Source organism: Anopheles maculipalpis, chromosome X (genome assembly GCF_943734695.1).
Source record: "Anopheles maculipalpis chromosome X, idAnoMacuDA_375_x, whole genome shotgun sequence".
In the NCBI taxonomy this organism is placed as follows: domain Eukaryota; kingdom Metazoa; phylum Arthropoda; class Insecta; order Diptera; family Culicidae; genus Anopheles; species Anopheles maculipalpis.
In genome coordinates, this window is record NC_064870.1 from 1,050,276 (window position 1) to 1,063,913 (window position 13,638).

General features: G+C 48.2%; 3 protein-coding genes across 4 annotated transcripts in view; 1 reads left to right on the forward strand and 2 right to left on the reverse strand.

Annotated features, from left to right (window-relative positions):
- The first annotated feature begins 6,177 nt into the window (after positions 1 to 6,177).
- Positions 6,178 to 8,906, forward strand: LOC126556376 (xaa-Pro aminopeptidase ApepP-like). Its single transcript, XM_050211644.1, has 4 exons — positions 6,178 to 6,342; positions 6,898 to 7,033; positions 7,098 to 7,602; positions 7,681 to 8,906. Exons 1-4 carry the CDS (start codon positions 6,263 to 6,265, stop codon positions 8,904 to 8,906), a joined length of 1,947 nt encoding a protein of 648 aa, XP_050067601.1. The 5' UTR covers positions 6,178 to 6,262.
- An 825-nt stretch (positions 8,907 to 9,731) lies between these two features.
- Positions 9,732 to 10,886, reverse strand: LOC126558447 (BTB/POZ domain-containing protein 6-like). The gene has a single exon (XM_050214471.1). It carries the CDS (start codon positions 10,884 to 10,886, stop codon positions 9,732 to 9,734), a length of 1,155 nt encoding a protein of 384 aa, XP_050070428.1.
- Positions 10,887 to 13,462: 2,576 nt separating this feature from the next.
- LOC126558747 (septin-4) overlaps positions 13,463 to 13,638 on the reverse strand; it is a 141,488-nt gene continuing 141,312 nt past the window's right edge. For both annotated transcript variants that reach the window (XM_050214817.1, XM_050214809.1), the window contains exon 5: positions 13,463 to 13,584. In XM_050214817.1, coding sequence (XP_050070774.1) covers positions 13,501 to 13,584 — 84 coding nt within the window. In that variant the 3' untranslated portion in view covers positions 13,463 to 13,500. The remainder of the gene's footprint in view (positions 13,585 to 13,638) is intronic.

Genomic DNA, 13,638 nt, shown 5'->3' on the forward strand with positions numbered 1-13,638 from the left:
ATAGGGATCCTCCATGGGTTATAGGTGGGATGGCTGTCTTGAGGTTCCTCTAGTGGCTAGAAAGCACACGAACCGTAACCAATAACTTATGCCACTGGACGCCACCCACAACCTGCTGACTACTTTTATCCGGTTGACTAGTATTTATTTTGGAACATTTTCGTTGAAAACTCAATTTCTTACCTTGACAGTGGACTCAAAGCGAAAGCAAGCTGGTGACCGATTCCGGACCGTTGTAAACTATCGAACGACAGACTTATCCGGCAGCTCTCGATTGCTTTGCGCTCAAATTTACGCCACGGCCAGGGGAAGGCGAGCATCCAAAGATCCTAGTTTTCGGACGAGAGGCTCACTATTTGTCTACGGGGCCATCGATATTGACATAGTTGTCCGTCCTGTTTTCGATGCGTTACTTCCGGGCTTCTAGGCACCGGTTTGGTAACATTGCCTTGGTTGGAGCTGGGAAGTCCTTGAGCGGTTTCTTCCTCGTCTGGTTTTATTTTCTGCTGTAACAAACAGCAACGGCTTCTAGAGATCCAGAAGGAGCAATATACTAGTGACTGGCATCATAGTCGGTAACCTTTTTCCCCCTGACAAAGTGTTCCCGGCAAGTGAAGTGCGTCGCGGATGAATGGGCGAAGGAAGGCAGCAATAAGCGATAAGATAAAGTTTCCCATGTGGATATAGATTTTTCGTTTGTTGTTGCTCATCCCTTTGCTGCGATAAGGTTGCGACTTGCGACGATAGCCAAGCTCACCGCTATCGTAAGTGCCTGGCAACGCCAGATTGGCCGCCATGTGGCAGGTCGACAGTGACAAACGAGCACACCAACGATTGGAGGTTATATACATACATTTGCTCGTTTTAAAAAGGGACTTCCGTTCAGTTTGAGTAGCAGATGACATTTAACAGTAACTCCGTTGGACTTAACTTACCCGATGTAAAGTTGTTCCGGGTGCTTTATGGTTGATTGAAATGTTCCGAGAGGATTCGACAATTGATTGTGTAAAGTGCATCAGCCATCTTTATCGGATCATGCTACTGATCGTGCACTACAGTATACATACACACACACACACACACAAACACACCATCCACTGGTGTAAAGTGACTGAACTGACTTTACATATCCCACGAGACAACCACTTGTTGACAACCGTTGGCGCCACGTGGCACAAATCCACACACAACCCCTAACCTACGACACTGTCGAGTTGCGACACGATAAAAAGCCAGGATCACGACTTAAATCATCAACGGACGAGCAAAATTGCCACCATCAATACAACACACCAGCCGACCGTTGAATGTTTGCATCTCGAGACGAGCTAACACACCATCGCCGCAGCCGAGCGAATCACGAGCAGGAACGGGTTGTTCGAACTGCTCGCCAACGTTACCCACGGCACACTAGCGGAGCGCACGAGTCTGGGAAATTCTTTTCCCGCCACCAACGCGAGCCGAGGGCTGTTTCGGTGGTGCTACCGTCACGAAGCGGCTTCGGTTGGTGCCTTCGCGCTGTTCGGGTGTTGTTCGGGCGTCCTCAGTGTATAGTCCTTTTCACGCTGAGTCGAACCCGATGGTGATGCGGATGGCTTTATTTCAAAGCTTGGTTTTGGTGTGTGACTAATGTGTCCGGTTTCCCATATCAATCGTCCGAATAAGCGGGCGTAAGGACTATCTTCCGGACTAAGCGGTACTGGATTTGTTGCATCGTCCTTCGGAAGGGAATCGGTTCATTAATTGGATGCGTTTTTGGAAGGGAAATTATTTTCTGTGGCCTTTTTTAATCCTAGATTTGATACCTCCTAGCCTGCTGTGTTCTCCTGGTACGCGAGATAAAGCTTTACTGCATCGAAAAGTCTCCGTTTTGCTGCTGAATTTGTCTACGCTGCAGCGAGTGGCAGTAACAGGAGAGCATCGTGTTTCAAATTTTCAAAATTTCACCGTTAAATTTTTGATTTTTCAAAATTTACATGAGCCAAATCATTTCTTACACGGATGGTGGCTAGGGATAAGTAATGGGTCGACCAAACCAGAAATAACGACCAAAAAGACTTCAAAAGCAAATTCGAGTCCCTATAAAAAATCCTTCATAAATAAGACAAACAAAGTAAGGCACGAGACTCGCGGTAGAAATGAAGAGGTGAATTAATTTCCCCTTCCACATTAATTTACATGCGCTCAATAATTGCGCGCCTCGATAATGATAGCTTTGAATCGAGCTTTTTTTTTTGTTAAAGCGATACGATATTAATTACCGTGGGTTTTTCGTCCGCCAATCGTTCGACGAAAATTAAAATCAACCAACAGAGTGAAACGATACGAATACTGGATGAAACTTCATTGGACAGGTTTCGTCGAATCCCGCCAACCAAGCATCGAAGCAAATGGCAGAAAGATGACAAAACATGATACACCCGTTCCTTTCGGTGCAGTGTACCAACATCACATGCCGCTTCCACATGTGTTTCGCATTGGAAAAATAATGCAAACAAAAAAGGAATTGTAATAAATAATTTCCAACAGATGGTTTTCTTTTTTGTTTTCTTACATTATGCTTGTTCATAATTGCCGGTCACATTTTCCCGTGCCAGCTGTTCGTCATTAGATGTGCCATCGAACCGTTCCGTCGTGCTGTGTGAGCCATTTCCATGTTGTAATTGCGCCCGGAACGACAGCAAACGGGACAGATCGGCGAGCAGGCAGCAAAAAAAAAATCATGAACATAATAATTGAAGCTGTACGAACGAGCATAATAACTGATGGGCATCGCGAATGGGGGATGGTGGCAAAAGGAAACCGATTGAGCGAGGAAATCCAGCAGAAGCTGATAATAACGCTTCGATATAATGAGGAAACAGGGAAGGGTGATTGAAAAGCGAGCGAGAGAAAATCCACTGGGAACAGATTCGTTCTGACCACATTAAAGTCTTGGCTTTTTTTTTTTTTTTTGGAACCCAACGTTGCATGAAAATGCATATTACGCTCGTTCTTGGTAGTTCTTATTGACTGATTTATGATTAATATTTCCTTTTATCTGTCAACATGGACTGGGACAAAACCGGGAACCGGGATGGGATTTGATCTCCAGTTCTGCTGTGGCTCGGCCACCTAAAAGCATCAGTACTCTGTCTGCCTAAATGTAGGCAATTCGCTAAACAAACCGTATAAATCCATGCGGAAGTCATCTGGTGCCGGTGTACCTCAAGGGAGTATCCTTAGTTCCCTACTGTTTGTCCTGCTTATCAACGATGTTTGTAGCGTTTTGCCTCCTAATCATTTGTCCTCAATATTATGCGATCCGGATGTGATTTGTACCTGTTTCCGTCGTGCGATCATCTCCCCCTTTTGCTTCCGTGTTCGGATGATGATGATGATCATATACTCTTCAACAAATTTCGAAGAAATTCAATGTTATTTCTTGCTGGGGTTCCAAACCGAACGAAGCTATAGGGGCGCCAGACTTCACAAGGCTGGAGATACTCCCCGTACGCAGGACTACGTATCCAGCTCTATCCAGCTCGAAGTATCCAGGTCTGGATGAACTCAAATTAAGATCATCAAGAGCTGACCATAATAACCATGCTATTATGAATCAATTGAACCTGCCGTTTGTTTTCGAATGATTCGTCGTTTTTCACCCCTATCTGAGCACCATGATTGTTAATTTAAAATTTATATGTGCCCCCTATTTTTCGTGTACGTGTTTATCGAGAACCATTTCCTCCAGGTTTCATTGCGCTTTTTTTTTTTTTGTTGCTCACTCGCACAATGAAGCAGTGTGTGTGTTAAATAAAAATGAAAAACAAAACGCACAAGTTGCATCGAAAGCTCAATAAACAACATATTAATGGGACGTCTCCGTAGTATCCGCGGAACAACGCGTGCCAAACAGATGTCCCCGCAGATCCCCCGACCTACCACCCCACACACACAACTACCATCACCCAAACAAATTGGTACGAAGTCAATAAATTCTCGGTACATGCATCGAACGCAATCGACGGCTGCGGCTTGAATCAAGTTAATTTAAATACGCCACATATACACTTGATTGTATTTTGCAACATACTGCCCCGGTTCCGGTCGGCCGCATTGTTCTGCTTCCGCTGTGCACAGTCCCCGGTATGTGCGTGTAATGTATCAAAAATTGAAGCATATTTGCAGCTTGGTCGCCGGCAGAAGGGGTTGTTTCAGTGGATGGGTTTCATATTTTCCACCTTGGCCGTTTGGCTGTTGAGAGGCAATCAAATAAACGACAAACATACTGTCATCCCCCCCCCCCCTCCCCTCCCCTCCCGAATCTGGTACACGCTCTATTGGCCTGACATCGTTGGTTGGATGTGGAAAAATAAGGCTTTTTTTATTTTTACTCAAAAGCTTCACGCTAGTGAAAAAAAAAAACTTGTTTTGCTTGTAGGCGGAAGGCTCAAAATATTCGGTGAGTTATGAATGTTAATTGAACTCTGGTGTGTTGATTGGTTGGACCTTAATCTAATCAATGAAACGAAATTGACACATTGAAGCAAAAGAGAGACTTGGGGCGGCCTTGGGTGGTGCAGACGACGAGTTCAACTCCCATCCGGACCCGTCGTCCCGTAGTGAGGACTTAACTATCCAACTGCGTGGTATATGGGCAAGTCTAGTAAGCCATTCGATGGACAACTTGACCTAGAAAATTGTTAAGCCATGCAGAAGAAGAGCAAGCAAAACAATTGCGTTGTACTATGTAAAATAGACTTCGTCCACCCTATTCTACTGTACCAACCGATGACTTAAACGGAAACAAATTCGAACTGCAGAAACTTCTAACCTTAGAGTATCTGTGTCCTCATACATCCATGCCATAAAATGGATGTGAAATACATCACCAACAAGCAAGAATAGCTCACCGCAATCGAAGACGTCCGTGTGGTCGCGTGGTTTCCTTCGTCCAAGCAACTACGCCGCAGCGGTGGACCTTCAAAATTTGACCTATTCCTAATTATGCCGCTTCGTCGGAATGTTTGCTTGACATGAGATGTCAACGTGAAAATAGGGTCCCTTCTTTCTTCCAAAAACAAAAAAAGAGTACCATTTTCAAGCTGTTTTCGTAGCTGCATGCAAATTGTACAATCAAAATGGCGTCGTGACATTTCCGTTGAAACGCAATATCCACAGGACCTCGCAATTCTGATCAGCAATTCCATACTATTTGTAGGCTTCATCTGTAAGAGTTTTTGCACTGTTAGGCATATACGCAAATCCATTGTTGACTTCTGGTTGGTACTGGTGTAACGTGATGGGTTTCTCGCGTTGTAAGTACATGCTTGACCGTGGTACTTTCTCCCGATTTGACGAGAAGTTCGTTTCCTTTAGCATGCAAACCCAACCATCAACATTGTGTTTCTTTGCAGTATATGACACCCATCAGGGTGTTTTGTGTGATCTTTTTTTTTTTTTGGAGGGCTGACGCCAGCCTTTTTTTTTTGTAATGTTTGACCGTTTGCGTGCTTCAAGTTATCCACCCTCACATCGTATTCTTCTGTTGAGAGTGTGGGTTCATTCTTGTCCTTTTTCCTGGCTCTGACCTACTAACACTAACACCGCTCGGTGTCGTGTCTTGAGCCGAGAGCCTTACCGGATTGGTTGTGAGGTGCAGAACTTTATAGTACATAATCGATGCTAACGATACCTAGGGTGAAAGACCCCTACTCCCTAGGCATCCAGGTGGTCCAAGCTTCAAGGTTATCTCCCCCCCCCCCCCCATCCAACCCCGCTCCCTTCGCCACCCATACGATGGAACTTTTCCCTGGTTTCTCTCTTGCACCACTCACTCACACCCCGTCAGGAATACGGTGCTCGTTGTACTTGACGAGCGTAGGTCCCATCGATGCTACTGGTCACTCGCTATCGCTTGGCAAAATGAGAGGGGGGGACAAAAAAAGCAATACAAAATGACCTCCATTAGCAGCGCGGACCGTCACTCACAATTACGACCGGCCCGCCGACCAACACTGACTGACCGACCCGAGACCACACTTCGGTTTCGATAAGTAGTTGAGTTTCACACGCGGTCCGGTACAAACACGCGCCCCAGCACAAACCAGCGATTGCTTTGTTTTGGCACACCGTTCGTGGAAGTGAAAGTGACATAGTTTTAATACATCCCCTTTTGGTGCCCGTCAACCCCGAAATCACAATCGATCTCAAAATAGCGGACAGCGGCGAAACATCTTCAACCCGCACGATCAACCTGCAGGAGCCAAGGTGGCGCACCATGAAGCATTCGAAGCGCTACCTGGTCGGCATATCGGCCCTGCTCGTACTGGTCGTTGGCGGTGGTGTGGCACTTGGCAGGTGAGATGAGAGTCCTATGCGGGTTTTTTTTTTTTTTTTGCTGGAGATACGTTTGGTGCTGATTATTGAGCCTGTTTTTCTTGGTGTTTCACCAAGCTAAACAATAAGTAATGCGCGTCCCGTCGTAAATTTATCTCCAGCTGTCAATCGATCAGTGACGCTGGAAGCTGGTAACTCTTAAGTGAGATAAGCAGTCGACGATACCGTGACAATCGGAAAATTAGAGATACGGTCACTGACGGTCAGCTGTATCTCTCTCACTTAGCTGTCGGTAGATTGCCATTGTTTTGTACGTACTTATCTGCTTAAATTGCTGTCACTTTATTGGCCCTCACTTTGGCCGTTGCACAAGGGCAGCGCGAAGCAGTTGCACAAAAAAAAGGACGGAGCACACGCACGTTGATAACAGCCAGCTCAAGTAGTAGATGGTCCGAGGACGCTTCTGGCAACGGATTAGCGGCCCTTGAGAATGCATTACGCGCCCGTGCGAAAGGGCATGATTGTCTGGATTGATGCTAATTTTCTTCACCCAATCACTGATGGTGGCACCCACAGGGCACTGAACAAAGATGACGAGCTCATGGAGGACACGACACCGAAGACGATGGATGTCATACTGACCGAGATACGGAGCCTGATGCAGGACTACTCGATCGAGGCGTACATCATACCGTCGGTCGACGCACATAATGTGTGTGTGTGTGTGTGGTTTAGTTTTGGCCCAAAATTCATCATTCCCAACGTTTTTGTTTTAGAGCGAGTACATCTCGCTGCACGACCGCCGGTACCAGTACGTGACGAACTTTACCGGATCGGCCGGCACGGCCATCATTATGCTGAGCAAGGCCGCCTTCTGGACCGACTCACGCTACCATCTGCAGGCGGAGAATGAGATCGATCCGAGCTACTGGACGCTGATGCGGGAAGGCCTAACCGGTGTGCCGACGCGCGACGAATGGCTGCTGAGCAATCTGTCGCCGGGCGCGCAGGTCGGCACGGACCCGTTCTTGATCGCCTCGACCGAGTACGAGCGGTTGGGCAGTGTCCTCGCACAGCACGGATATCGACTAATAACACTCGAGCGCAATCTGGTGGACATCGTGTGGAACAACCGACCACCGCAAACGGCGGAAGATCTGCGCCCGCTAGCGCTCACCTACACGGGACAGCGTGCGTCCGAGAAGGTGCAGGCACTGCGCGTCATCCTGCAGGAGAACAGTGCGAACGCGATCGTTGTCAGTGCGCTGGATGAGATTGCTTGTAAGCATCGGCTTAGAGGCAAGGTGTTCCACCAGTGTTCTACTTACGAACCGATTGTTTTCTCCTCCCACCTCTTAGGGTTGCTGAATCTGCGCGGGTCGGACATTCGCTACAATCCCGTGTTCTTCGCATACCTTATCGTGTCACACGGTAACGTGCATCTATTTACCAACCCGGATCGCATTAACGACACGATACGGGCACACTTCACGGCGGAAGGAATCGTAGTGGATGTGCGAGATTATCGGGATATATTGGCCGGCGTGGAGGAGTACGTACGTGGCGGTAACCGGATCATGGTGTCGACGGCCTGCAGCCAGGCATTGTACGCTGCCATCCCAACGGACCAGCGCATCCAACAGTACAGCGTGGTGGCGAAGATGAAGGCCGTCAAGAATGCGGTCGAAGCGGCCGGTATGCGCCGAGCCCACATCCGCGACGGTGCAGCAGTGATACGCTATCTGAATTGGCTGGAGCAAACGGTGGACGGTGGTAACGTTACCGAGCTGTCCGGCGCAGCCAAGCTGCACCAGTTCCGCAGCGAACAGGACATGTTCGTCGATCTGAGCTTCACGGCCATCAGCGCTTTCGGTCCGAACGGTGCGATCGTCCACTACAGCCCGAACGAAGAGACCGACCTGCCGATAACGCGGGACGGTATCTATCTGATTGACTCTGGCGGCCAGTATCTCGACGGTACGACGGACGTAACGCGCTCGGTACACCTCGGTGAACCGACCGACTTTCAGCGCGAATGCTTCACGCGCGTACTCAAGGGTTTCCTCAGCCTCGGCTCGGCCGTCTTTCCCGTGCGCGCGTCCGGCACCGTGTTCGATGTGCTCGCGCGCAAAGCACTGTGGGACGTCGGGCTTGACTATGGTCACGGTACCGGGCACGGCATCGGTTCGTTTCTCGGCGTGCACGAGTATCCGCCATCGTTCGTCTCCAACAGTGCATCGCCGAGCAATCAGGGCGTGGTGGAGAACATGTTCTCGTCCAACGAGCCCGGCTACTACCAAGCCGGCCAGTTCGGTGTACGCATCGAGGATATTGTGCAGGTGGTGAAAGCGACCGTACCGTACGACTTTAACGGACGCGGTGCCCTCACCTTCTACACCAACACGCTCGTGCCGATCCAGCAGAAACTGATCGATCTGAAGCTGATGTCCGCGACCGAAATTGCCCAGCTAAATGCGTATCATCGGCGGGTAATGGACGAGGTAGGGCCGCTGCTGCTGCAGCAAGACGACTCGGATGCCTTCCAGTGGCTTACCGACGCCACCAAAGAAATAGTCGTCAGCTGAATGCGACCTGTTTCGCAACACGATCCAGGCAGCCTTGTGTTCCTATCAGTTGGTTAGTATGCGTGAATAAAGAAAAAGGGCATCTTCTTACGCGATTGTACAATTTTTTGGGACTTTGCAATATTTCTTGTTGGGAACCCTGTGACAGCTGCTTGCTTACACGACGGGAGCAGTTTCAAATCCCATCTGGGTCGGTTCTCCGCACGCAAGACTGACTATGGAGCTTACACTTTTTTGCTTACAAGATATGAAAACTGCGTCCAATTCTTGACCTAGCAGCAGCCAGTACTCGATACCGCTGACGGTCAAGCGCCGTCGAATCTGCTGACTTCGGATTTCGGATTCGGAGTCTGAAGCGGTCGCTCGCTCCGTTAAACCGCCTCTGGGATGAGTGGCATATTCTAGACGACAGGCAAGCTCTTCACCTTGGCGAAGGTTTTTGGTGGTACTAGAGCGTACTCTGGTAGTATTCCATCCACCATCACCTGACTCTATATGCATCAGTCATCCGTTTCACCCTGCCTATATCAATGAACAGCTATCTCTGTTCTGCGCCTGTTTTCGATTTTACACAAGACATAAATTTGGTCGAAATATTCCACCATGAGCGGCGGTAAAGTATTTCATTTATATTCACACGATATAACTTTACATCTGCCTACAGTTCGCCCATATTTGCGACGTACTCACTGTCAAAAGGAACTTAGTGGTGGTAAACGGACAAATAAAGCGAACAAAAGAAGGAGAAAAAAAAACAAATTATAACCAACAAAACGGCTCATTTTTGAAACAGCATCCCCAACAAAACACGAACGCCGCCGGTGCTTATTTTTTCGTCGGCTCGCGGTTGCGTTCCTTACAGTAGACGTGTGCGATCCCGACCGGTTTGCGATCGCCCGGTGGGTACATGATGACCAGTCGAATTTTTTCATGGTAGGTACGCGGCTCACGCAGCAATATCTGCTTGCACGGTGGGGACATGTTGATCGAGATTCGATAGTTTTTTCGCGGCACCATTATGACCTCCTCGAAGAACAGGTCCGCCACGTGCACCGTGCTGCACGGGTTCGGACACTCGAACACGTCCGAGCTAACCTCGCTATCCTCCTCGTAGATCTTCAGCTCAACCGATATGACGTTCGCCTTGGACAGTAGGTAAACGCCCAGCCCGTACAGTGACAGCGGCAGGTCCGACATGACCGCCAGCTTGAGATCGTCGGCCGGTTCCACGAACACGTCGTTCATGTTCTGCCCGAACACGATCAGCTTGAGACAGTTGTGAAACCGCTTGTTCCGCTTGACGATCATGCGTAGCTCCTGCGTGTCCTCGTCCCGGTTTGCCTCCTCCCAGATATCGAGCGCACTGCTCAGCTGATCGTCCGTACAGTTGATCGCCCAGGACGAGAATATCTTCAGCAGCGAGTCTCGGTGAATGGTGGCGAAATCTACGTGATTGAAATAGTACAGCGGATTGTTCCGTATCAGCTCCAGGCAGCAGTCGTCCACGGCCGGGTAGCCGTAGCAGCGATTGATGCTAAAAATCGACAGTGCCGTCGTTTCCTCGACCTGGTCCTTCAGAAAGCACCCTAGCTGCCGGTGCAGATCGATCAGCATGTACTTCTGCGCGCAGTCGAATATGTCGCGCAGATTGTCGAACGTAAAGTCCACCTTCAGGCAGTAGATGTAGCGCAGTATCACCAGAAACACGTCCGGATCGACGTCCTCGAGCGTTACCTCGGCCCTGTTCGCCTCGAGAAAGTTGCCGAAGAACATTACGTAGAAATATTCCGAAGCCATCACCAGGAACAGCTTGTGTGCGTAGATTCGCGTTTTGCTCGGGCCAACGATGAACGTCACATCCGAGCAGAACTCATTGTTGACCATACTTTCTAGCCGCGAGGCGATTGTGTCGTCCTCGCCGTAGCTAAGATTGCGTTGCATGATAGTGGCGATCGTTCCGTCCGGTTTCGCAGTTGCCATGGTGGAGCCTGGAATGAGGAAAACAAAAAAAAAAGCAGTTTCTATCGGTATTGATTCCTCCGTGGGAGTGACATTGTCAACAAACCGTTAACCGTTGTGCGGCTCTCTTTTGCTAGCAATTACCGCCGACCCAACAATGTCCAGCAGCTGTTGATTCGAAAATTAAAAGCAAAGCAGCCTTACATTGAGCTAAAGCATGTGGAGGGATGATATTTTTCCTACAGCTCGTACGTACTTATCCTACTGTGTTCGAAGCGCTTTGATCGCTTCTCTCCTATCGGTCGGACAGACACCCATCAACGAATGAAAATAAATGCTGAAACATAGCACAAACAAAGCATGTTATTCCTCGCCCTTTTGCGTATTGTGTTTCTGTACGGCGACCTACCTTTTTATTCACAAGTTAGTGTGATTTATACAAGTCCAGCTTCCTACGCGAACCGCCACGAAATATTCCGAGCCCTATAAAATTAATAAAACGATATTTTCCGAAACGACTCGTATTGCATTAACTTCTTCGCCATGCACGATCCAATGTTGATAGTTTATCGTTCGGTGTGCCTTTTAGCCACTGATGCAGAGCAACTGCCTGACCTGCCTGTACGCGAGAGCAGGATAAAACAAAATACATTTTGACACTGTCTCTTTCTGCCAGCTGTTGTTTCTATTGCTTCTCATCTATTGGGCAACCCAAAACCATTTGACAGCTGGTGAAGCGTTTACAAAGTCCGGTTGTAAAGCTACAGGTTCCAGCTACTGTCAAAAAACCTTTTCGATTATTTTACATTCCCATTGTACGCGAAACAAACCAAGGGGAGAAATTGGATGCGATCCCATACGAACTTGTAGGGCTTATTTGGGGTTTAGGCTGAAGGGCTTAAGACTAAAAAGCCCACAAGTTGCACGCAACGTGCTCACATGCAAGCTTGCGTGTAAGTCCACAGTGAATCGAGAAGGGCAGAACCGGCTGTGATTTTAACCGAGGCAGAATAGGACTCCGCAGGCCGACTGTATCGAGTTAGGGAGTAAAACTTGACGGCCAATAAACATGACCTCAAACATAGACGTAACGAGGGACACGTTGTTAGACGAGAAAGACCGTTTCAAAGATGAGAATCTAACTCTCCTTCACTTATCAATATGAATTCAAATCAAACCATCCACCAAGCACCTGGAAGCCAAAGTAACCGTCGATCGCTACACACAAACACGGACAAATATTGTACGAATGCGTTTATTTTGTTTTTGTTTGGAGAGAATCTTGGGCTTTTAAACTACGAAACTTACACAAATGACCGCACAGCATCCTTGCTACGGGATTGTGCCTAACCTTCTCCTCACACATACTGCGACGCACATGCACACGGACCCATACGCACACACACACACAAACACAAACGCACGCACACGCAGTGCCTCCGACGACGAAAATACTGGGTCGTGATTTTAAAACCGAAAAAAACAAAACAATTATCTTAACAGCAGTATGTGTATATGTGTTTGTGTGTGTGCGCGTATCAGGTACATGGATGTGTGTGTGTGTGTGTGGGGGCGATTCGATGCGCCACGTGTTCTTGCGACTACTACGAGCTCCATGAACTCTCGATCCCCTTTATCTGCTGCTTCTCCCACTCTCCACACATGACTACCCTTGGTGGTAACTGAATTGTCTTAAGATTGATTGGTTGATTGCAATATTGTCAACCCCATTCCCACACCACCCGGTAGAGACGGATCTCGATGCGTCTTGTCGGGTATTTTCGTTTTTTTTTTTTACAAATAAATCCGTTCCTGGCTGGTGTACCCGGGGTCTTCCTTGATATAAATAATCGCATTAACTCTATCCATGTGTACAATACCTACGCTACTATAATAGTAATAATTTATAATAAAACACTCAATAACAGAAGGACAGTGCGGGACGGGAGTGTCCTCACTGCCCGTCAGCCATAAGAAATTAATTAGAAAAAAAGAAACGAAACGAAAACATAAAAATTTAAACAAACCAACCAGTCTATACTCATAGCTTCCCCTTCGCTCCTGTTGCATTTATGCTTCAGTATTCCGTGTCCACGGTATGCACGGTAGCAGCCTCTCTGTTCCATTCCCGTCACACTCTCCCTCATCTCTTTGGTCGTGGAGTTTTGCACGCAGTTTCAATTGCCTTCTAATGGGAATGAGCCTTAAAAGGATGAGTAAACTAATTCGTTCAGTTCATTTATTCCCTGTTTGAGCAACGCGACTGCTCCCGCCATTCGACTGCGATTACTAAACGTTAACGTGCCTGGCGCGTCTACTACTTCGCTACCTGCCGTACACAATTATCATTACGAAAATCTGCGCTGCGGAGGTAAATATTGAAAAAAAGGGTTTTTTTAAACAGTGTCCGCTGTCACCCTAACCTGCTGTGTGTTTTCTATGTTTTAGTTTTGACTACAATTTCGTATGTACGTGTAGTAGTGTCGGTATGTACGTGTCGATTAGTTGGCGTCCCGTGTGGCGCGCTATTTGGTCGTTGCGTAATCGCGCGGGCACGGGTGGCGGGGGGTTTTGAAGAAGGAAGGGGAGGGATGGTTGAAGAAGAAACCGAGCTGCCCTCCGCTGACGTGTGGTACTAGACGTTAACAACCGACTCGCCGGTCGCCGTAGTGTCCAGCTTTTCCTGCATCTCAGCGAGCATGTCTCGCATGCGGCGGATCTGAAAACGAAATTGTGAAGCGTTCAGTTGAGCGTGCGGGTAGGTGCTGCTAAG